Genomic DNA, 24,113 nt, shown 5'->3' on the forward strand with positions numbered 1-24,113 from the left:
CTGCTATATGAGCTGGTGCATCAAACTTCAGTTCTCTTCCTTTATTTAGTCATGATCCAAGTTGAGGTTTCAGTACTGCCATACTTGCAAGACTGATTTGTGCAACCCTTAACACAATCTATGCTGCTGGCTATGGCTTGTGGCTTAGCCCAGCAGCAAGTAAGGTCTACACACAGTACCCAGCCATCTTTATCCTTGAACAGCAGTGTCTTCCAATCTTCTCCTGAGAGATCTTCTTAGACAGACTTGATTTACGATTTATGGAGCAGACTATGATACTGCTCCCTCTCATTGCATCGAGATTGTGATGGTCAATGATATTAGGGCTGTGGCTTTACTTTCACCAATATTGTAACCAGGAAGGAGCACAGATACACATATATATATATACTGAGACTATTAGCAGAGCTGTTGTGATATCACTGATATACATATCAAGATTGCAAGGAGGCAGATCCATATACTGTGAGACTAACTGTGCCAAGACGGTAAGATACCATTCACAGAAATGCTGAGATTGACATCACAAGAATTGTGACTATGCCGAGAATGAATCTAGCCCAGAATGCATATTAATACAGCGTCCTCATCCGAAGTCTTTTCTGCTCCATCCATCCAAGATCTATCTTGACTGCACCTTTAATTTACAGGTATGCTGAGAATGATACTAGCACAGAATTGCTTGCGTCCTCTTGTCATGCGTTCCTTAGATCTGAGATCACACGTATTGCCATGAGACTAGCTCGGGTTCTTCTGCTCCTTATACCAATCCGAGGTAGCAGTTAAACCCTAAATAGATGCCTCTCTGTGGTGCGGATCTGGGTCTCCTTTTTGCTGTGTTTGAGTGCCTTTTCTTGCTGCATATAAGCCTCTGTGACCAGACAGCGTATAGATGCTTATTTATGTTGCTTATAAGTCTCCTCTTTTCTGTGTGTAGGTGTCCTCATAAGCCTGCGACTAGGGCATATCTTTACTGTGGCTATGGCTGCAGCTACAGCTTCATTATGACAGTGGCTAGGTCTCCTGTTTAGATGTCTCCCTTAACTGCATACTAGGCCCTCCTCCTTGCTGTGGATTAGACCTCTCTCTACTGCGGTTGGGGCCTCCTTTAGTCAACGGATTAGGGCTTCTTTAGACTGCGTATAAGTGCCTTCCTTTGCTGCTTAGATCACCGATCCTCGAGGCAGTCACAAGCTTGCAGCTTATCTTCTCACATTCAGAATCCAACTCCCTCTGTCTCCTATAAATGAGAGGGTCTGCACCTGTCAAACATAGGTGCCGGTACGAGAGGTTCATCATCCACAACCTTCGAGTAATGGTTTGGATCGATTTCACTCCTAGTGAATCTCAGCTGCATTGGACAGCTATCAATCCTCTCATACTATGCCCGAGGTGTTTTTCTTCAAGCCATAGAGGGCTTTCTTCCATCAAACTCCTCGGGTTGTTCCAAACCTGTGAACCTGTTACATGAGGGGAAAGGTCCCCTTATAATATTTTCCTTCGGTACATTTCAGACATGTACCTTCATGCTTCTTTTTGAATTCAAGCATCCTAGTCACCATCTGTCTCACAGACCTCCGGTGCTGAGTCAATGGACATGGTCCCCAGTGGACTTCCTGCAACTTGATACAACCCTGAACTCAAAAACATCTTTAAAAGATCTATTTTCAAATACGTACCTTTCCATCGATAAGTGCCACCTTTGAACCTTCGACTTCCATTACTGTGGTTCCTTGCTTCCTGGAGGAGTCGACCGTGTCTTTGATGACCTGCATCTCCAGTCATTTTTTTGATCATTGAAGATGTCCCAGGGATGATAGTTATCTTCATCAAGAGATGTGTCTCTGCCACTCGAACTTGTTTCAACAAGGCATCCGCCTTTCCTTCCACCCTTAGATCCGAACTTCCTAATGAAGTGATCTTAAGATGGACCATCAGAATCTTCCACTGCGCCATTCTGATAACCTTCTCTGCTTTGACTTCACCCTAAGTGAATTGTGAAGAACCCATTGATCCTTTTGTCTTGTCCCAACTGCCTTTGGTGATTGCTCTTTCACTCTTGCTTGGGCATTGTCTTCACCTCAGCTCTGATACCATGTTAAGATTAGGTATGTTCTATGCTAGAGCAATTTATTTAAATTTTCACAGTTAGCAATCACATCAGCGTTACGATAAACTGCAGATAGAACATAAATATAATATGCAGAAGACAAGCCAAGACAAGAGGACACAAGATATGGCGCGAGCCAGGGACAAACCCCACAATGTGTGGGGAAACCCTTTGATCAAATCTTCTTTTATCTTCAAAGTTCAGCAGAGAGAGAGAGAGAGAGTACATATACATCAGAAGTCAAAACTTTGACTTGACAAGATAAGAGAAGAGATCTTCATCATGAAGATGATATAATGAGGTTGCAGATCTGATGACAAGGACTGCAGATCTAAACTTAGGTGACGACATATTTCTTCAAGGTGATTCCATCACCGTACTGCATCCAACCATGCTGCATCCAATCATGCTACATCTTCCAGAATGCTGGCAGTACTAGCTGTCGCTGCTATATGAGCTGGTGCATCAAACTTCAGTTCTCTTCCTTTATTTAGTCATGATCCAAGTTGAGGTTTCAGTACTGCCATACTTGCAAGACTGATTTGTGCAACCCTTAACACAATCTATGCTGCTGGCTATGGCCTGTGGCTTAGCCCAGCAGCAAGTAAGGTCTACACACAATACCCAGCCATCTTTATCCTTGAACAACAGTGTCTTCCAATCTTCTCCTGAGAGATCTTCTTAGACAGACTTGATTTACGATTTATGGAGCAGACTATGATACTGCTCCCTCTCATTGCATCGAGATTGTGATGGTCAATGAGATTAGGACTGTGGCTTTACTTTCACCAATATTGTAACCAGGAAGGAGCACAGATACACATATATATATATACTGAGACTATTAGCAGAGCTGTTGTGATATCACTGATATACATATCAAGATTGCAAGGAGGCAGATCCATATACTGTGAGACTAACTGTGCCAAGACGGTAAGATACCATTCACAGAAATGCTGAGATTGACATCACAAGAATTGTGACTATGCCGAGAATGAATCTAGCCCAGAATGCATATTAATACAGCGTCCTCATCCGAAGTCTTTTCTGCTCCATCCATCCAAGATCTATCTTGACTGCACCTTTAATTTACAGGTATGCTGAGAATGATACTAGCACATAATTGCTTGCGTCCTCTTGTCATGCGTTCCTTAGATATGAGATCACACGTATTGCCATGAGACTAGCTCGGGTTCTTCTGCTCCCTATACCAATCCGAGGTAGCAGTTAAACCCTAAATAGATGCCTCTCTGTGGTGCGGATCTGGGTCTCCTTTTTGCTGTGTTTGAGTGCCTTTTCTTGCTGCATATAAGCCTCTGTGACCAGACAGCGTATAGAGGCTTATTTATGTTGCTTATAAGTCTCCTCTTTTCTGTGTGTAGGTGTCCTCATAAGCCTGCGACTAGGGCATATCTTTACTGCGGCTATGGCTGCAGCTACAGCTTCATTATGACAGCGGCTAGGTCTCCTGTTTAGATGTCTCCCTTAACTGCGTACTAGGCCCTCCTCCTTGCTGTGGATTAGGCCTCTCTCTACTGCGGTTGGGGCCTCCTTTAGTCAACGGATTAGGGCTTCTTTAGACTGCGTATAAGTGCCTCCCTTTGCTGCTTAGATCACCATACTGCGGCTAGGGCATCATACTAGGCCAGCGTATACTCTTGGTTCTCTCCTTCTCCAAAAACCCAGACGTGGAGAGGAGATCACCTCAAGAATACGTGTGTGCAAATGATATCAAATCCTCATCTATTTATACCAAAATGAGGATGATGAATAGACACGTCGGTTGGGCTTCTAGAGCCTACATAAGAGCTGGTCGGCTTGACTATAATTACATAAACAAAATAAATTCATATCTCCATAAATACTTATCGGAATCGGATGATCTTTGGATCAATCCTACACCTCTCGACGAGAGGGATCCAATAAAAATATCAGCTGCCATAAATAAGCCGACCCACATGGAGTTTGGCCCTAGTTGCCAATTTAACGGTTAGGCATCCCTGATCCTAGTATCGAAAGAAAGTAGAGACCCCCAAAGTCCCTATAGATGTAGTGGTAGCATCCTTTGATCTCATAGTATATGGGGCACCTAAAAATGAGGTGCATCTTTGTCTTCGACTTATATAGGTGGTTCATCTAGAAGATACTATCAGACCATGGTATATGGCAATTTTTATCCATTCAGAGTCTATGAGAACCGATTGAGAGCTGTCCCAAAGGAATCTTGAGCGAGTGCATCCAATGCTTGCACGTATAAAGGAGGAAAATGATGATGCCATCCTACGAATGCAAAAATTTCTCTAGTTAGAAGGACATCTTCAAGCCTAGTCTTGTTGAAGGTGAGTTCGAGGTGACCTGAATGTACAATTTGTTGATATCCTCTTTGATAGCTTGATTCACTACCTGTCTAGTTGGGAAGAGATGGATCGACGCGTCAAGGGAGAATTTGAATGGGGGAAGGCACTCCTGGGAGATGGTCATGGACTGGAGAAGTTGAGATGCCTTTGAGAACCAACCTTGTGCACGACTTGAGGAGGGGGGGGGGAGTTCACACAACTTCACACGTGTGGGAAAGAGAGAAAATTTCGATTTATTTCACCTACTTATTATTCTCAATAAGTTATTTATGAAGTTCCTTCAACGAATATTAAAATAAATTCTACTGTAGTTATCACACAATTACCCAGAGAAAAATACATGCGCAAGAATCAATCACATAGACACAATTATTTTTGGACAATTGTCCCCCGAAAAACCCAATGCGGGAAAACCGGTGCAGCAGATGAGGGCTTTATTAATCTTCAGCAGCAATTGCTTTTACAAGGAATGATTTTTATAGAGAACTGAAAGAAAACACCTAAGACTTTCCCTCTGATACTATCTGACACTTTGGAGACTCCCTCTGAGACTATCGGACACTTTGGAGACTCTGCTCCCACTTTTGCGTCACCCTTGCGTCACTCTGATTGACCCAACGTGGCTCTGCGTCCCTCTATGTCAGCTTGCGTAGGCCCTGTGTCTCTTCTCTGGACTGCGTCTCTCCTTTTGCGCTGTCTTCCACTGCCCCTGCGTCGCCTCCTCCTCGATCTTTGCTTGCCGCTGAAGCCCTCTTCCTCCTCCACCCTGCAACTCCCTCTGAAATCGATATCCTCTTCCTTGAGAATCGAATTTCCTTGAGATACTGAGTATCTATCGGTGTATCACCAAATGACGCTCTAGTCTTATCTTATACTTTTCTTGTTGATGAATCAAAGACCGAGATTAAGTCCCTAATCAACGACTAAGAATAAAACAGACTTGATCGTCGTCTCTTAGAAGCTTCTCATCCTTATCTTTATTAATACCCATTAATATTTTTATTTTCCTAAGTTTAGACTTAGGAACCCATTAAAAATATTAATTATTTTAATAACTCCTCATTCGGATGGAATTTCTCAAAATGATTTCTGGGTCTTGGAGATCTCATGTGCCTTAGCCTCTCCGCCAAATTTCAAGGCTAGCGCACATCAGATGCTACCACAAATCAATAGTTATTTATACTTTGTATTATATAACTAGAATACTTTAATACTTATAACTTTATAAAGTAATTTAATATTATAATTTTTTTAAATAACTTTATAAAGTTATTCTTATTAACTCTCCTTTTTTTTAGATAAATATTCTTCGCAATATATATATATATATATATATATATATATATACATTAAAAGGATATAAGGGTGTACATATATATATACTTTATTTTATATTTTCAACGGCTCTTATAACTTTAACCTCTGTTTATTAATATATTAGTTGGTATCAAATGGCACAAGGGTACTTTGAATAGACCACAACCCTGGATGTACAGATGCATCTGGTCGTATGACAACTGTAGGAATTTACAGGGTAAGTTCCTCAGAAAGAACACCAAAAGGACACCGCTCACAACCAGATCTCAAATCAATACACCAGTATTTTTGACGTGGTTAAAACCCTCAAAGAGGGAAACAGTCCACGGCCTAAGCAAACGTGGCCACTTCAGGCAATTTATTAAACAAAGAATGAAAATTTACATAAGCTTTCTCTCATAGACGGATTACCCAAACAATGACCCTCCATGCGCTTTAAATAGAACTCATGGACCAATCGGGTGTCAAGCCACGGATCAAGTGTCGGTAATACCGAGGAGAGAGTGAACCGTCGGATTGTAAGTTACAAAATGTACAACGGTAAAGAAACACACTTTACCTAACTCTATACCTAACTCTATACTAGACCAAGTTGAACTTAACTATTTCCTATGTGTCGGAATATCCTAACATCCCCCCTTAAGAACAACTTGGGATAGGATTGAAGGATTTACAAATATGACACAATAGGAGAAGGAAGGAGGCACTAGAGCCTATCCCCCCTTAGTGACAACTTCCTGAACTCCAAGCATATATCGAAGTTTAGTGAACTTCGCCTCTGTGAGAGCCTTTGTGAAGATGTCTGCAACCTGATCATCTGTTGAACAATATTGCACTTCAAGAACATGGTCATGAGTGAGCTTTCTGATGAAGTGCATGTGTAGTTCAATGTGTTTGCTGCGCTGATGCTGGACTGGATCTTTGCATAGCTGAATGGCACTTTGATTATCACACCAAAGTGTGGTTGGATGCTGCTGCTCAAAGCCAAACTCTGATAGGATCTGACGAAGCCACAAGGCTTCCTTACTAGCTTCCACGGCACCACGATACTCTGCTTCTGCTGACGAAAGAGAAATGGCAGCCTGTTTCTTACAAGCCCATGTAATAGGTCCTGAACCAAGAGTGAAGACATAACCGGCAGTAGACTTCCGATCATCAGGGTCACCAGCCCAATCAGAATCAGGGAAACCAACTAATAGAGGAGCTGCTTTGGCACTGTAATGAATCCCAAACTGTATTGTACCTCGAACATAACGAAGTATTCTTTTAGCTGCTTTCCAATGACTTTCACGGGGGGTTTGCATAAACCGAGCAACAAGGCCAACAGCAAAGGAAAGGTCAGGACGAGTATGGGTTAAATACAAGAGTTTTCCTACAAGTTGACGGTATAAGGTAGCATCAACTTCAGGAGAAGTACAAGAGACTGAAAGTTTGACTCCAGACTGAAAGGGAGAAGGGGCTGGCTTACAGTCTTCCATGTGAAAATGACGAAGAATATCACAAGCATACTTGGATTGGGAAAGGAAAATACCCTCCTTGGATTGCAAGACTTGAAGACCGAGAAAATAGTGTAAGTGTCCTAAGTCTGTCATCTCAAATTTCCTTTTAAGGCTGGACTTCACATGGTTTATAAGGTTGGGATCACTACCAGTAAGAATAAGATCATCAACATAAAGAACAAGGATGATAAGAGAGTTGCCCACTTTCTTGGTGTAGACAGTGTTGTCAGAATGACACCTAGAAAAGCCAGATTCTAAAAGAAAGTTATCCATTTTGGCATACCAAGCTCGAGGAGCTTGCTTGAGACCATAAAGGGATTTCTTGAGTCGACATACAAGGCTGGAGTCTGTTTGTATGAAGCCAATGGGTTGTTCCATATAGATTTCTTCATGCAAGTCCCCATGTAAGAAGGCAGATTTAACATCCATCTGATGGACTTCCTATTTTAAAGAGGCAGCAAGGGAAAGAACAAGGCGGATAGAGTTCATTTTGGCAACAGGGGAGAAGGTTTCAGTGTAGTCAATGCCTTCAACCTGTGAAAAGCCCTTAGCAACAAGACGAGCTTTATGTTTATCAACTTTCCCATCTGGTCAATACTTGGTTCTGTAAACCCATTTGCATCTGACAAGTTTGCGTCCCTTTGGTAGAGGAACAAGATCCCATGTATCATTTGCCAACAATGAATGATATTCTTCATTCATAGCTGCTTCCCAATGTGGATGGCCTGAAGCTTCTGCAAAAGTGTCAGGATCATGATTTACTGGAGCTTGAGCCAGTAAAGAAGAGGCTCTTTCAAACTGAGAACGTGTGCGTCGCTGATCTGTAGGATCACCGGCAAGATCACCTGCTGCATCCCGAGTAGTACGAACCCATCTTGGAAGCGGAGGAGCTGAAGGAGGATCCTGAGAAGGTGGGGGAGGATTGTCATCCTCACTTTCATCATCTGAAGAAGAAATGTTTTCAAAGGTAGAAGAGATAGGAAGAGGTGGCACATCCGCCGGACTAGGCTCGCAGGCCGATCTATTTTCATCAAATTTTACATCTCTTCTAATGATAACATTTTTGGACTTAAATGGAATAAGTCTATAGCCTTTTACATCTTCAGAATATCCAACAAAAGTACATTTCTCACTCTTAGGTTCTAAAGCTTTATGCTTTTCATCTGGAATATGGGCCCATGCTTCACTTCCAAAAACACGAAAGTGACTTACATCTGGTTTAATGGAACTCCAAGCTTCTTCTGGAGTGATATTCTTTAGAACCTTAGTAGGAGTGCGATTTATTATATAATTTGCACAATTAATTGCTTCGGCTTAAAAACTAAGACTGAGTCCTTTAGATTGCAGCATACAATTAGCCATTTCCTTTAAGGTGCGATTTTTCCTTTCAGCTACACCATTTTGTTGTGGAGTGTATGGAATAGTATGTTGCATTTGAATTCCATTTTCGGTGCAAAAGTTGATGAATGTGTTTTTAACATATTTTCCACCATTATCAGTTCTTAGCTTAAGAATTTGATGTCCAGATTGTTTTTCAACAAAGGCTTTGAAGGCCAAAAATGTGTTAAATACTTCGCTCTTGAGTTTTAAGAAGTATACCCAAGTGCGTCTGGAGAAATCATCAATGAAAGTTAAGAAATACTTGCAGCCAGAGAATGAAGCAACAGGAAGTGGACCACATAAATCACTGTGCACAAGCTGTAAAGGGGCTGAGGCGTGCCAAGAGGCGCGTTTTTCAAAACTGTCCCGATGATGTTGTCCCGATGATGATGTTTGGGTTGCGTGCTTGCCTTGAGAAAGCTCTTTTTTTCCTACAAAACAAAAACACAAAACCCAACACGAATATGCAAAGAAAAACGAACCTTACGGCTCGAAGTTAGCTTTAGTCGGAAACTAAATATTTTTCTCAATGTTTCTGATTTTCCAAGATCACACTAAGGTGCAGGGAAAAGAGCATACGCATGAGAAAAAAAACTTCCTTTCTGTTTTTGATTTGCCCAGATCGCACAGAGTCGCAGGGCAAAGAGCATACGCAGAAATGAAAGGTATAGATCCGGTAATAAAAAAGGCTAAATAAACAGAAATCGAAATAACCAGAGAGAAAATAACAGTAAACTGCAGATAAATACTGTATACCTCCAGATCTTAAAAATGACGCAGATAGGGCTACCGGAAACCTTTTCGCGTGAAACGAAAGGGGTTCCTCACTGGAACAGATGCTCCGAACACAACAGAGCAGTCCTCTCGGCCCGAAAGCAGTCAGAAACAGTAGATCTAGGAAACGACAACCGCATGTAGTTCTACCGGCTTTAGATTTGGATCACCAACGGACGCGGCCCTCAAATAGCTGTGATACCATGTAGGAATTTACAGGGTAAGTTCCTCAGAAAGAACACCAAAAGGACACCGCTCACAACCAGATCTCAAATCAATACACTAGTATTTTTGACGTGGTTAAAACCCTCAAAGAGGGAAACAGTCCACGGCCTGAGCCAACGTGGCCACTTCAGGCAATTTATTAATCAAAGAATGAAAATTTACATAAGCTTTCTCTCATAGACGGATTACCCAAACAATGACCCTCCATGCGCTTTAAATAGAACTCATGGACCAATCGGGTGTCAAGCCACGGATCAAGTGTTGGTAATACCGAGGAGAGAGTGAACTGTCGGATCACTACATATCGTGACCGTCGGATTGTAAGTTACAAAATGTACAACGTAAAGAAACACACTTTACCTAACTCTATACCTAACTCTATACTAGACCAAGTTGAACTTAACTATTTCCTATGTGTCGGAATATCCTAATAACAACGATAGAGAAATACCCGACAATAATTGTGGAATGGTGTGACGTGGTTGATGGTAGTGAATGGATTTTGTACGACAAGGGGTTAAACCGAGAGAAGTTTTGGACGGACAAGTGTTTGTCACCCCAACAATTGCAGTGGTTCAACAATTTTGGTTGTAGTTATATAATACAATATTTCACTTATATATATTTGTATTATACCTTCTTTTACTTTTATAAAAGTGTGTCTAATCCTTTCTCTTCACACAATTTTCACTTCTCAAATGTCTTTTAATATATATATATATATATATATATTAACTTCAATAACCTTCAAAATTCCTCTCTCTCTCTCTATATATATAGTTATTTATACTTTTTATTATATAACTAAAATACTTTAATACTTAACTTTATAAAGTAATTTAATATTATAATTTTTTTAAATTAACTTTATAAAGTTATTCTTATTAACTCTCCTTTTTTTAGATAAATGTTCTTTGCAATATATATATATATATATATATATATATAGATGTATATATATATATATATATATTGGATAACTCCTTTATATCCTTTTATTATATATATATATATATTATTTTTATTTTATATTTTGCAAAGCCCCTTATAACCTCTGTTTATTAATATATTAGTTGGTACCAAATGGCACAAGGGTACGATTGAATAGACCACAACCCTGGATGTACAGATGTGTCGGGTTGTACGACACCGATAGAGAAATACCTAATTGTGGAATGGTGTGAAGTGGTTGATGGTAGTGAATGGATTTTGTACAGCAAGGGTTAAACTGAGAGAAGTTATGGATGGGCAAGTGTTGGTCACCCCAACAGTTGCCGTGTTTCAACAGTTTTGGTGGTAGTTTGGTCAATGTATGTACACCTTCACAATCGTTGTCATGATTTGCCTGCTTCACAAGTATGAATTATTGGCTTTGCTCATATGAATTCCAATGGCAGCGTCTTCAGAATTTACATGAATCCTAGCGTCAAGGCTGACTGCTATTAATTTTTATGTCGTTTTAACCAATTTTTTATGACTGTAGTTGCGATGGTGGCGAGTACAACTGGCAAACATGATGACGACTGCAGAACAGTGGAGCAGTTTGACGATGGCGGTGGCTGTGGAAGAAATTAGTAGCAGCGGTTGACGTTGGGTGTGTTGAAGAAAGTGTAACTAGGTTCGGTCTTCATAATGACATGATCTTTGTAAATGATGTAATAAAAGAGAATAAATTATTTTTGTATGCCTTGCTACATGGGTTTCATGAGCAAGAAGTGTCATTAGGTAAAAGACTTCTTCTTGATGTCTTTAGGATTTATTAATAAAGTCAAGGAGTCAAGTCATGTATGAAGGAGGTCTTTAAGAGCCTATGTACATTGTATTCAAGTCAAAGCAGCCCTCCAAGACCAAGAACAATCCTCCATTGGCAAGCTCAAGAAGTTTGCAAGCAAATCAATAAGAAACTCTTCAAGTTAGCTTCAATATCGAATTAAATATATAAATGGCAGTCATGTCGGCTTGGATAAAAGACACGTCGATTCACAAGTTCAAGTCGGCTCATTTTTGGAGCACAAACCACTATAAATAGGTGGCTAGGGTCTGTGCAAAACATAAGGGCACAGAACTCGCATTTCACTTTGAATTTTCGCATGGATGAAAGGAGCAAATCTGCACTACAGGAAGGATATTGATCTAGGGTTTGACTGCACCTCGGATGGGTATAAGGTGCAGGCAGTCTAGACCTCAGACATCTAAAAGTCTCAGTGGTGATTACAATGAGTAGTCACAAAATCTCGCATTCCTCTTTAAGGCATTCAAATGGGTATGAAGAAGATCTCGGATGGATTGAAGTGCAAAGAGAAGATCTCGCATTACAAGAAGCAGTCTCAGCATATATACATGTATCTCGGTACTTCTACAACAACATACTATTAGCACAGTCAATAACACTGTCTCGACATACATATATTCTCGACCTGGTCATGTTGAAAAGAATTTCGGTGATGACAGTGATTACTACAATCTCTGCATACCTGTGAATGAAGAGATACAATCTTGGCATATTAAGTCTCGGTGGGTATCACAGTATTCGGATTTGCCTCCTAGTAATCTATATATATATATATATATATCTCAGTGATCTCTCAACAACACTGCTATAGTTGAAGTGAACAAAGTGGGAAAGGGTTGAGTTTCCTTGGCAGCAGTGTTGTGGATTGTGGGTTGTGGACGGCGTAATGGTGTGAACCCACCCACAATGCGGCCAGGTAAGCTGCTGCTCTCTTTTTTTTATTAATATAATTTTATTTTTAATAATAATTTTCTCCTTTTTAGATTTTTTTTTTTTTTTTTTTTTTAACAAATGGCCAACGGTCAACTAGCGAATTGGAGACCCTCTAGCGAATTTTCTGTTAATTTTAATTTTAATGTCCAAAGGCCTAGAAAAACGGAGAAAAGGAGAAACTCCCAAATTCTGAGCAAAATGCTTCAATTCTACGGCAACAAGGTTGACGAATTTCGATAGCCAAAGACCTGGATCGGAGAATGAGCTCTGTGCAGCGGAGGAGCGACCAGAGGATTGACTGCTCTGATACCAAATGAAGTGAACAAAGTTCCTTCTATAAATTAATTACTCTAGAAGACTTGGAATATAAAGATATCCATGAGGATACAAATATTATGTATTAAAAATGAATAAGAAAGAATAAGATGATTTACAATGAGAACGAGAGGCTTGCTTATATATTAGGCAAGTGTCTCTTCATGAAGAGTCATGTCCTATCAGACATGCCTTTTCAACCTAATTACTAGCTTAACTAATTATTATTTATGATTATTATCATTTACATTATATTTATATTATTTTATATATTTTATTCGTTACAATAGTCTTGGCATACTGAAGAAGATCCAAGTGATATCTTTGTAGTGGTCTCGGTATAATGAGAAGGAGACTCAACGAAAGTAACAAGGGTTACAACATAATGAGAAGCAGTGAAAAGAATTATTGTCTCGACATAATAAGAAAAGGGTGACAAGGATCATCACAGTTTTGAAATACACTCTCGACATGATCACAATCAGTGTGATGATGAGCTCAGCTAGAGTACAGTGATGGAGGTATGATGAATCAGTCATCATGGTGATTGTCACAGTAAAGATCTCAATAGACCTCGTTGACATAATGAAGAAGCAACAGTGAAGATCTCAATAAGTGATGGCTTCAATGGTGCAACAATGAGGATGATCTCAGCAGTGACAGAGCAGAGGATTGATGTCTTGGTCTTGGAGAGGCAGAATGTGTCAAGGGTCATGGTCTTGGTATTCATCAATTGGAATCTCTATAAGAAGAATTTTGTGCGGGTTTTCCTCTCTAAGAGGGTTAGGTTTTGGCCCTGGCATAATGCCAAACATCTTGTGTTCTTGTCTCTTTTGTTTTCTGATAGCAATTTGATGAAGTAAACACCTACACTAATAATGCAACGAAGATCAAGCTAAGATAAATTGTAAAAACACTTCACAAATTGTTATCATGTAAAGAAGAATCTCTCTAATTTTTGAATGCCCTAGATTCTTCAACAAGGTGGAGGGGAAGCAGCGACGACACCATGGGCTTCGATTGCGGCTAACAACCAAGTAATTTTTTGTTTTATTTTTCTTTTTAATAATTTTTTAATTCCTTCAAACTCTTTTTTATTTTGTTTTTTTCCTTATTTTATTTTACTATTTTAATATATATTTTAAAATAATCTCTCTTTTTAATTTCTTTTTTTGCTATAATATAATTTTTTAGGAATATATATGTATATAGTATTCTTTTTATTTTTATTTTTAGTTTCTTTGATCCTTGACCCTTTTTTTCAATGTTGTTAAAAGCGCGATCGGGATTAAATCGGCGCCGGGAAAAAAGCGGAAAAATCGGCAAAAGCGGGAAAAAAGCGGAAAAAAGCGGGAAAAAAGCGTTTGGCACAAAAATATTCATTTTTTTTCAATTTTTTTAATATCTAAACCATCTACAACATAAAATAAATACATTGACACATAAATATGATAAAAAAACTAACATATAAGATGTTTAATATCATTTCTAGCGCTAAAATCACACATAACATTGAATCATGTCCTGAATAGTAAGTCCTGACTCCTGAGTCCCAACTCAGCCTCAAAATATCAACAAAAAATATGATAATGTATCTCATCATGTCATAATGTCATATACAATAAAATGAAAGTCTAATCCTATTGATTTCCTCTGCCCCTCTTGCGAGAAAATGCCACAGCTTTCCCTTTCCCTCTAGATGTAGATGTTGGTGCCCGTGCAGGTGGAAATGGCAGTGGAGTCTGATGTGCTCTAGACGTTGAAGAACTAGAAGTAGGAGCTATAGGAGGTAGACCACGTCCTCTACTGGTGGCAGGGGTAGCCCGGGCAGGTGGTGTCACCTGGAAACATTACAATCTCCGAATCCTGAAATCCTGAAAAACTGATAAGTCTGCTGGATTTTAAATGAAATCTAAAATTCTACTTTCTCCATATGAAATCCAATGAGGCTGGAACCACTCTCAAACATCCTGAGTCATTTCATGGTAATGTTAAAAATTTAAGTAAAAGGATGAAAATGAAGATTAAGGAGAATGTCACTTTTACTTTAAGAATTTAACATTATCATGAATAGCATATCCATACTAGGGCCTAGACTTGATCATTAAGCTACCCCACTCAAAAATTATTTGTTTCTTTCAAAAAACATTGCATGAAAAAACCCAAAAAAAGTTATAAAACTATGCTGTCCTGAGCCCCCACGATTTTTTCGTTAAAAATCGCGCTTTTTTCGAAAAAATCGCGATTTTTTGAAAAAAGCGCGATTTTTTCAGTAAAAATCGGCAAAAAAAAGTAGGCGATTTTTTCGTATAAAAATCGCGATTTGATCGGCAAGATGAAAAAATCGCGATTTTTTCATTAAATCACGATTTTATTGTGATTTTAACAACACTGCTTTTTTTTCCTATAATTTTCTTTATTTTTTTTCCTTTTGAGTGGTCAAAGGTGTTTATTTTTATTATTATTTTTAATATTTTTTTTAAGGCCAAAGGCCCGACAACGAAGTTGACGGAGTGTTGATGGCCAAGGGCCGGGATTGGAGAATGTGGCTTTGATACCAAATGGAACAAAGTTTGTATAGCAACAAAACACTGAGAAGTTCTGAAATATGTAAATATCCATTCTAAGACATGTAATATATTTATATAGAAATGTTGAATTTACAGAAGATATGATATTGTGGTTACAAATGAGGGCCCGCTTATATACCTAGCTAGGTGCCTCTTCATGAATGGTCGTGTCTTTTGAGACATGCCTTTTCAACAACTAATTATTATTTATATATATTTTATTCATAACAGAATTTTTCAAGTGCGCAAGGGGTTTACAAGGGAAAAGAGACATGCCTTTTCAACAACTAATTATTATTATGATTATTATTTATATATATTTTATTCATAACAGAATTTTTCAAGTGCGCAAGGGTCATACAAGGGAAAAGAGAGGGGCTGACTTGCTGGTGAGGGAGGCTAAATTTTCCAGAGGTCGAGTTTCTTCAATAGTGTCGATTTCCAGGGTCGATTTTGTTGAGGCTGATTTTTCCTAGTGGGGTGGAATTCCTGGTTCCCAGCAGTTGTATTTTTTTGTGTATTCTCCGTAGGTCTATGCCCAATTTTTTCTGAGAAATTTAATATGAAAGAAGATTTTGTCGGGCACAAATTTGCTGTTGTAGTGTGATTGATTTCCCTAGTTTACTTCTGCATTTTATTTTCTAAGTTAATATACGCGTGTGCTTATTTTATCAACAATTTCATAAATATTTTATGGGTTTTTAATAAATTGTTGAAGTAAAGTAAATTGGATTTGGTATAAAATAATTAGCAATCAGTTCCTCCAATAGGAACGGTTTCCCTTAATTTGTTTGCTGAATCTGAATTGAAGAACTGATTCCTAAATCCACGGATCCATATCTTAACATTGGATATGGATCTGAAAAAAATTTGCTCGATTCCTCTAGAATTTGATATGAATTCCTGAATACCTGATTACTGTATGAATCAGATTTGTGTACTAGGGGATATTTGGCTGAATCTGGTATCTTTGAAAGTAAACCAACCACTACCTCAAGGAGTAACCAATACCAATAATAAAAGCATAAGACTTAGGTAAAACCCTTAGTTCAGGGGTATCCCTCTCTATGAATGTGCTAGGGAACGACAATGAGTCTGTAAATGATTATATTACTGAAATGCAGGATCTTGTAAATTAAATAATGCTTTTAGCTGAATTCTTTTTTGAAAGTTGAATGATTGAGAAATTTTGGAGGAGTCTCTTGCCTAAAATTAAAACGTTTGCCGCTAATATTGAAGTCTCCAAAGATCCAAGTAAGAAATAGCCTTTTCTGCTACTTGTCTCAACATCTGTCTGCCTGCCCTTTACGAGATGCCATGGAGGTGGGGTGTGTATTCAACTGCCAGAATACAATGTAGTGGTGGTGAGTGTGATGCACTACTTTGGGCCATCCATGGACATTAGCATACTTTCTTTAATTCTTCTTTTTTTTCGACATTTATCTTATCTTTTGGTTTGAAATTCACATGCATAAATTTGGGTTTTTCTTCTTCATGTTTCATGCTTAGAAGGTCCTATTTTTGGTGTTGACTTGCATTGCTTATGCTCAAGAATCTGCATTACTTTTGCCAGTGTAACTATTAGGGTTGGGAGTGTCCCAAGCTTACATGCATGATGTTCTGATTGACCTTCGAAAGATACCTGAATCTCAATATCTGCTGTCAGTTTGATTTAAAAGTTGATATTCAGAAATATTCGTGTCACATGCTTTAGCATATTTCACAATGGGAAAGAATCATGTTGATGTACATTTTGCAGTACAATAACTGCATTATAGGCAGATATATTGAAGAAGGAATGAGCACACAAACCCTATATTTTCTAGAAGTCTGATTCCTATTCCTTTCAATAGTTTCTATGCAACATTTGGTTACTATTATCTGATGTGATTTATTTTATTTTTTTCTCTCATAGGTACAAGTACTCTGCAACCCCTGCTTGAATTTAAGAATCCTCAACAAAAGTAAGTTCACATCATTAACATACTTTACTTTTCTATTGATTTGGATTTTTCATGGCATGTCCATCATCTAGTTTAGATTTTTCCTAGTTTATTTCGACTAGATTCTTTTCAAATAAAAATTATGAACACCAGCTTTTTTTGCATACATGGATGCACCTTACCTTGGTTATAATAATTTTATAAATAGGAACATGGACGCATACATATTGATCATAGTTGCATGAACAGTATGTATGAGCTCTACTGAACCTTCTCTGTTCACTGTTGCAAAGTGAAGCGGCTCCACTTGCAAGGGTGGATAGGATGCCAATGATTTTAATTTATGTAGGATATTTTCTTCAAACATGTAAATCCTTTGATAATGTGCATTTACTGATTTTGATGTTTGATAAGTGTTAATAATTGGTGGCTGGGATGGTGATTACAATTTCTTGAGTCCATTGTATCTTTCATATAGGGTTGGTGTTAAATGGTGTGTTCAAATATCACGGATATTGTTCTCATAACATTGTCATTTTGCTTACTTGAAGGAACCACTCATCTAAGATATGTTGTTATATTTGTGTAGAAATAGATCGAGGTCATATTCTAAATAAGCCAAGGAATACATATGCTTTATTGATCAGATAATTTCAGTGATGCTTGCCGTTTCTCCTGATGCACGATTGAGCTATAGGAGATGTGTTACGTGTTCTTAGATTTTTAACAAGCAATGTTCTTATTTTTTCTAGCGTGCTTGATTATCTCTGGAGCACTCTCCCCTTCATCCCATCCTTAAAGATTTTTGGGTATTTGACCACCTTCCCCTTGTCAATCATGACCACTTGAATTTTACTATTTCCAACCTCTTATCACTTGGGAATTCTGTCCATGTGAAAGTTAAGGGAATCCACATAACATTGAGAAAATAAGGCACTTTCACCTCAGTTATCCTGTCTCACTTCAAAGTTAATGCTTGCTAATTTCAGGATGATATTCCTAAGCGATTCTAGAAGTTGACTGTAATTCAAGTACTGATCAAGAACCCCTAAAATCTAACTAAACAGTTGCTGTCCTAAAAGAAATCTGCAACTAAATATTAAAGGCAGCAAAGCTGAATTTGTTAGAAAAGCTGTAATTTCACATGGAAAACAATGTAGAAAATTATGCTAGACAATGGGCATGTATCCCAATGAAAAACTATTCTGAAAAACACTTATTCAAATACGAAACAGAAATTTCAACAAGCCGTGATGACTGTTTCTAATGCTGTAAACACTAACTTAAATGCCAATTTCTTGTATTCTCTGTAGGGCAGATAACCTTTGCATTTATAAGTGCTTAATTGAATGCAGAAAACAACAAAAACAACGAACTTTTTTTGATTGTAAGTGCAAATAAATTGATGTCTTTATGCTCTGAGTATGTTTATGCTTTCTAGTGCATGGAAATTGAGAACAACACAAGGTTTCTTTCTCTTTTTGCATGAAAAACGAGAAAAACAGCAAGCTAATCAGGTTGTTTTCTAACAGAAAATCAACACAAAGAAGCTAAGAATGCCTAATCTATATGCCTAGCATGCCTAGGATGCATAGAATTCGAGATAAGTGGTTTTGATTTTATATGAATAACTTAATAACTAAGACAAATCAACCAGTGTCTTGTGGAGTCAAAAAGATGAATAGAAGAAAAGCGAATAGGGACGACAAATTTATCCCAATCGTACTACATAGATTCTATCAAGATGAAATTGAAAGGAAGTAAAAGTTTACAAAAGTATATAAGTCTTGCACATGGAAAGCAAGTGATAGTTGCTGAAAGAAAACTTGAACATCTTTATTACCAAGGGTTGTAGGCTGAACAAAATCTTGACAAGTTCGGACAGAAAAGAATTCCCCAAGATTATGATCATCCTTTGCAATAGAGGATATATACAATCACAAAACTTGGTCAATAATCACATGTCAATAATACTTAGTATATGATTATCCTTTGCAATAGAGGACATGTACAATTACAAAAGTTTAGAGAAGGGATGCAGTAATCAATAAGCTCCAATGCTCAAATCACTCAAGCAAAGTAGAACCTTTGCCCCTTCAATGCTTGCACAACATATGGAAGAAGATAATGAGATAGGAGAATGGTAAAAAATAGAAACAGAATAAGAGTAGCAATCTTGAAGTATAACGCTCCTCTTTTGAGTGAAAATAGCATGTGCATAAAGAAACTTTTTCTCCAAAAGTTTGTTCTCCTTATATAATAGCCACCTGCGAGAGAATATACAGTTATACTTCTATATGGCTGATTTATTCTTTAAATGCATTTATTTCATTCCTGAAATAGGCCCCATGAATTTCCTAAGGAGTGAATATCCTAAAAGGAAGCTTTAAATCTTGGGAATAAGTGAAAATAAAATGTAGTATGGTGTGCTAAGCTAATTGTAGGAGCAATAAAGGAGTTTAATTTTAAAATACTATTTGCACACCCTAAACAAAGTGCTCCCTTTCCAAGTTAATATTCAACACACCTCATGCCAAATAATGCAAACTTTTAAAATAGTAAGTGGCTGAGAAGGGTGTGTATATTTTTAGGCCTAATATAGCAGTGAATGAGGCTCAATGAAGTGCCCTGCATTGCCACATCTTCATGGTCAAACCGTGGATCTCTAACACCCTTGAGTGACTCAAAAACTGAAACATGGGTTTTGTTCCTCTTGTTGAATATATCACTTTGGATGTAATGCATGTAAAAAATAGTCCAACGCTGGCCCCCAAAAACCTGTAGCATCAGTTGACCAACTTTTACCAGTCATAACTTGAGCATGCCTTCCCTGATTGGAAAGCATGGCATGTCATCCTCTCATCAAGCTCTGCAATCTGACACTTTTTTTACTCTCAGGACCACCATGCATTGGGAAACTCGAGACTGCCATGTCTTATAAACATCTGAGGGATACTACACCCAAGCTAAGGCTAGCTCTAGACTTGATAGACTCATAACTATGTGGAATGAGATAGGTGCTTCGAACATGGGTTGGATTGGCCCCTACACTAGTGATCACGCTACAAAAGGAAGGCTCCTCCAAACCCTGTGAAAATTCCTTGAAATGCAGCAACTGGAATTTCTTCTTCTAACTGATTAATTATGCAGTTTATTTTGTTGCGGCAAAATAACGAATCAATCACACTGCAATTTCTTCACAATAAGAACAATGCGGAAAATAAACTGGACACTGAGAAAATAGAGCATACAATAAAAATTGACACCGGTATTTTGGACAAATGTTCCGGAAAAAACCCAATGTGGGAAAACTGGTGTAGTAGATGAGGGTTTATATTATTATGCAACAATTTATGGAGTACAACTGGGTGCCTAAACTGGCAAGGCCTTGCTAATAAAAGACTGGCAAAATTCTAGAGGGAATTTTTCCCTTCTCCACAAGCAATTTGACCACTCGAACTGGCTATCCAAGAACCCTTGCGCAGGCCTCGGCACAGATGCTGCACAATCCTCTACTGTAACTGCTCGGAGCTTCTTCGAATCTGCCTTTGACACATTGCTGCTCTAGAAGTGATCCTCTGACCCTTTGGAAAATTATCCTAGACTCCTACAATTGAATCAACCTCCTCCTGAGATGAATCGAACTGCCTTTACTTATGCTCTGTGCAGTCCCTTGCGCAACCCCTTCTATGGACTGAAAAATGCCTCTAGCACTTTGACAAACTGCCATTGGAAATGTTGGATTCTCCTGCTCCAAAATTTTGCTGCCCCTCTGCTAAAAAACTCCCTCTCAGTGCTCAACTGCGTCCTTGCTCTGAATCACTACAACTGGATGCTGAACACTCTCTGACATATATGTCTTCTCCATCCCCATCTTCTTGCTCTTATAATCTATCATTGGTGAACCAATGACCATGATTAAATCTCCATCAATGACTAAGATCATCTCATTCAGTCCCTGTGAGTTTCTAGAGCATTCTCACTTTTCTCAACTAATTCCTTTTACTTAATCAATTTTCCTAAGTTAGACTTAGGCATTTTTCAATTATCGATCAATTAATTTAATTGAGCTAACTATGGGTGTTTTCTCTCGAAAATTTTTATGGGTTTTGGAGATCTTGTAATTCTTAGCCTCTTTGACCAAAGTTGAGACTAGAACACCTATCCAATGCTACAAAAATTAGCACTCACTCTTAGCGAGGAAGGTGTTCTCTCTCGTAACATCTTCCCTCACGCTGTTGATGTCTGACAATTGTGAAAACCTGCCACTACCCACCAAGCCACTGCGCATACTCTGATTCATCTGCCACTCTATAGCTGAACCACCCTGTATTTGTGTTGCTGCTGACACTGCATTTTGCCTCCTGCACAGCTGCCAACTTTGCTCTGCACTGCAACTAATCTCTTGTTGTTGCTACTGCTGCAATTACTGCAATTGAGAACCAAAACTCTGAATCAAATGTGTACCTATACTCCAACTGTCTCCTGAGTCTTTGGCTGCAACTAGCCTCTGCACTGTCTACTGAGTAACTCCCTGTGCCCTGACTGGTCCTGTGCCTCTCAGTCACTGACTGTAATTAGTTTTACAATTGTCCCTCAGAATTTGGCTCCGCCATGCTAAACACTGATCCAACTGCTACTGAAATGTTACGGGCCCCTGTAGCTAAGGTAGTGATTTGTGAGGAAACATCTGTCTGATGCTATCCTCCATGGATCCTGCCCAAATCTTTGCAACTCTAGGAACTAGAGCTCAAGATCTCCCCACCTCTCTCTTGGAGGTATAGTTGCATACAAAGTGAATTCGTCCTCCAACCTGTTGGACAAATTATCGATCTCTATCGAAGCTGCTGCCTGCTCTTGCTTCTCCTTCTTGTCCTTCTTCTTCTTGGGACATTGGGTACTATAGTGACCAAATTCACCACATCTGAAGCACTTGATCTTCCACAGATCTTTCTTCGTCTCTTCTCCCTTTGAGCTTTGTCCTTGACTGGGACATTTCTTTGCCTTCCCCTTCGATGCAAGGGCTACATTCTCCTTGTCCTTCACACTCTTCAGTCCTTTGCTACTGCTGCTGCTGATATTACTCTCGACTAGAGCAAGCCTCATCTCTTCCTGAGTGAAATCGACCCACAATCGATCCCATCTTTGGCATTATTCTTGGAAGCTAGATGTGAGACTATATGATCTCGAACTCCATCGAGGATCAACCGCTTCGCCTTGGCCATCTCCTTGTTGTAATTCTCTAGCTGTTGCGGGTCTATAGGTATGGCTATAACTCTTTCTGCATATGTCTTCATACCATGCTCATCTAGCAAGAAAGACATTCTGGCTTTCCAAATACAATAATTTGACCATCTAGCCTATCTAGATCTCGAAGTCCTGTTGAGGCCATTTCTGCAAAACTCAAATATAGGAATAAATAGGAATCTCCTACCTTTCCTGCTTGGCTGCCTGTTTTGCTACTCGTACTCTATCCTGGAATGCGTAGATTTGCTTGCTACTACTACCACTTGCAATGGAATTCTTAGATTTCCTCCAGAAAACTGAATCTGGAAACCGTAAAGGAAAATCTCAGAATCTGGAAAGTTGTTCCTCTATGTGTACTTTTCTCTTCTACCCAACGCTGATATGCTTCTGCAAAACTTGCTGCAAATCAATTGCGCCCAGATCTGCTCAACGAAATCTCTGATTTGCTCACTAGAACTGCTTTCTGGAAACACCACTGCTTGCTGGAATTGCTATTGGGAAAATGGAACTTTTCCCCTTGACTGGATCTAGAAATAGAGTTTCCTGCCCAACAATTCGAACTGCTTGGTTGGTTTTTGCATAGATTTGGAATTTTTTTCCAGAGACTCCCTCTGAAGCTGCAAAATTTCTCCTTCATTACTAAGCTAATGATCTGTCTTCAGCACTGCTTTGATACTGTGTGAAAATTCCTTGAAATGCAACAACTGGAATTTATTCTTCTAACTGATTAATTATGCAGTTAATTTTGTTACGGATAAATAATGAGTAAATCACACTACAATTTCTTCACAATAAAAATACTGTGGAAAATAAACTAGAAATTGAGAAAATAGAGCGCACACAATAAAATTTGACATCGTTATTTTGGACAAATGTCCTCGGAAAACCTAATGTGGGAAAACTAGTGTAGCAACTGAGGGTTTATATTATTATGCAACAATTTATGGAGTACAACTGGGTGCCTACGTTGGCAAACCCCTTCTAAGAAAACACTGGCAAAATCCCTGAGGGAAATTTTGCCTTCTCCACAAGCAATTCGGCAACAATCCGACCACTCGAACTGGCTATCCAAGAACCCCTACGCAGGCGTCTGCGCAGTCCTCTATTGCCACTACTCGGAATTGCCTCGAATCTGCCTCTAACACACTGCTGTTGCTCTGGAAGTGATCCTCCGACCCTTCGAAAAATTATCTCGGCCTCCTACAACTAAATCAACCTTAGATTTTAGACTTCTGTGGGAGTTTTTTTATTCATGATCCGGATTAACCACAGTTCTTAGTTCATTTTGCCAACGTTTCAAACCCCAAAGGGGGTCCATCATTTCCAGGTCGCATTCTCTTCTCTCTCAATATTCTCTCATTCCTATTCTTTCTATTTGTCCTGATGATGGATCCCCTTTGGGGTTTGAAACGTTGGCAAAATGAACTAAGAACTGTGGTTAATCCGGATCATGAATCATAAATCAACCTTCTCATGAGCTGAATCAAATTGCCTCTACTTGTGCTCTGCGCAGGCTCTTGTGCAACGCTTTTTGTGGACTGAAAAATGCTTCTGGCACTCCATCAAACTGTCACTGGAAATGCTGGATTCTCCTAATCCAAAATTCTGTTGCCCCTCTGCTACATAACTCCCTCTTAGTGCTCAATTGCGT

General features: G+C 38.9%; 1 protein-coding gene across 3 annotated transcripts in view; it reads left to right on the top strand.

Annotated features, from left to right (window-relative positions):
* DWA1 (DWD (DDB1-binding WD40 protein) hypersensitive to ABA 1) overlaps positions 1-24,113 on the top strand; it is a 320,516-nt gene that overhangs the window by 53,835 nt on the left and 242,568 nt on the right. For all 3 annotated transcript variants that reach the window (XM_089410719.1, XM_089410721.1, XM_089410720.1), the window contains exon 5: positions 17,188-17,236. In XM_089410719.1, coding sequence (XP_089266845.1) covers positions 17,188-17,236 — 49 coding nt within the window. The remainder of the gene's footprint in view (positions 1-17,187; positions 17,237-24,113) is intronic.

The sequence above is a fragment of the Pinus tabuliformis genome, chromosome 3_1 (genome assembly GCF_031772625.1).
Source record: "Pinus tabuliformis cultivar Carrire ecotype Pingquan chromosome 3_1, CPIR1, whole genome shotgun sequence".
NCBI lineage: Eukaryota > Viridiplantae > Streptophyta > Pinopsida > Pinales > Pinaceae > Pinus > Pinus tabuliformis.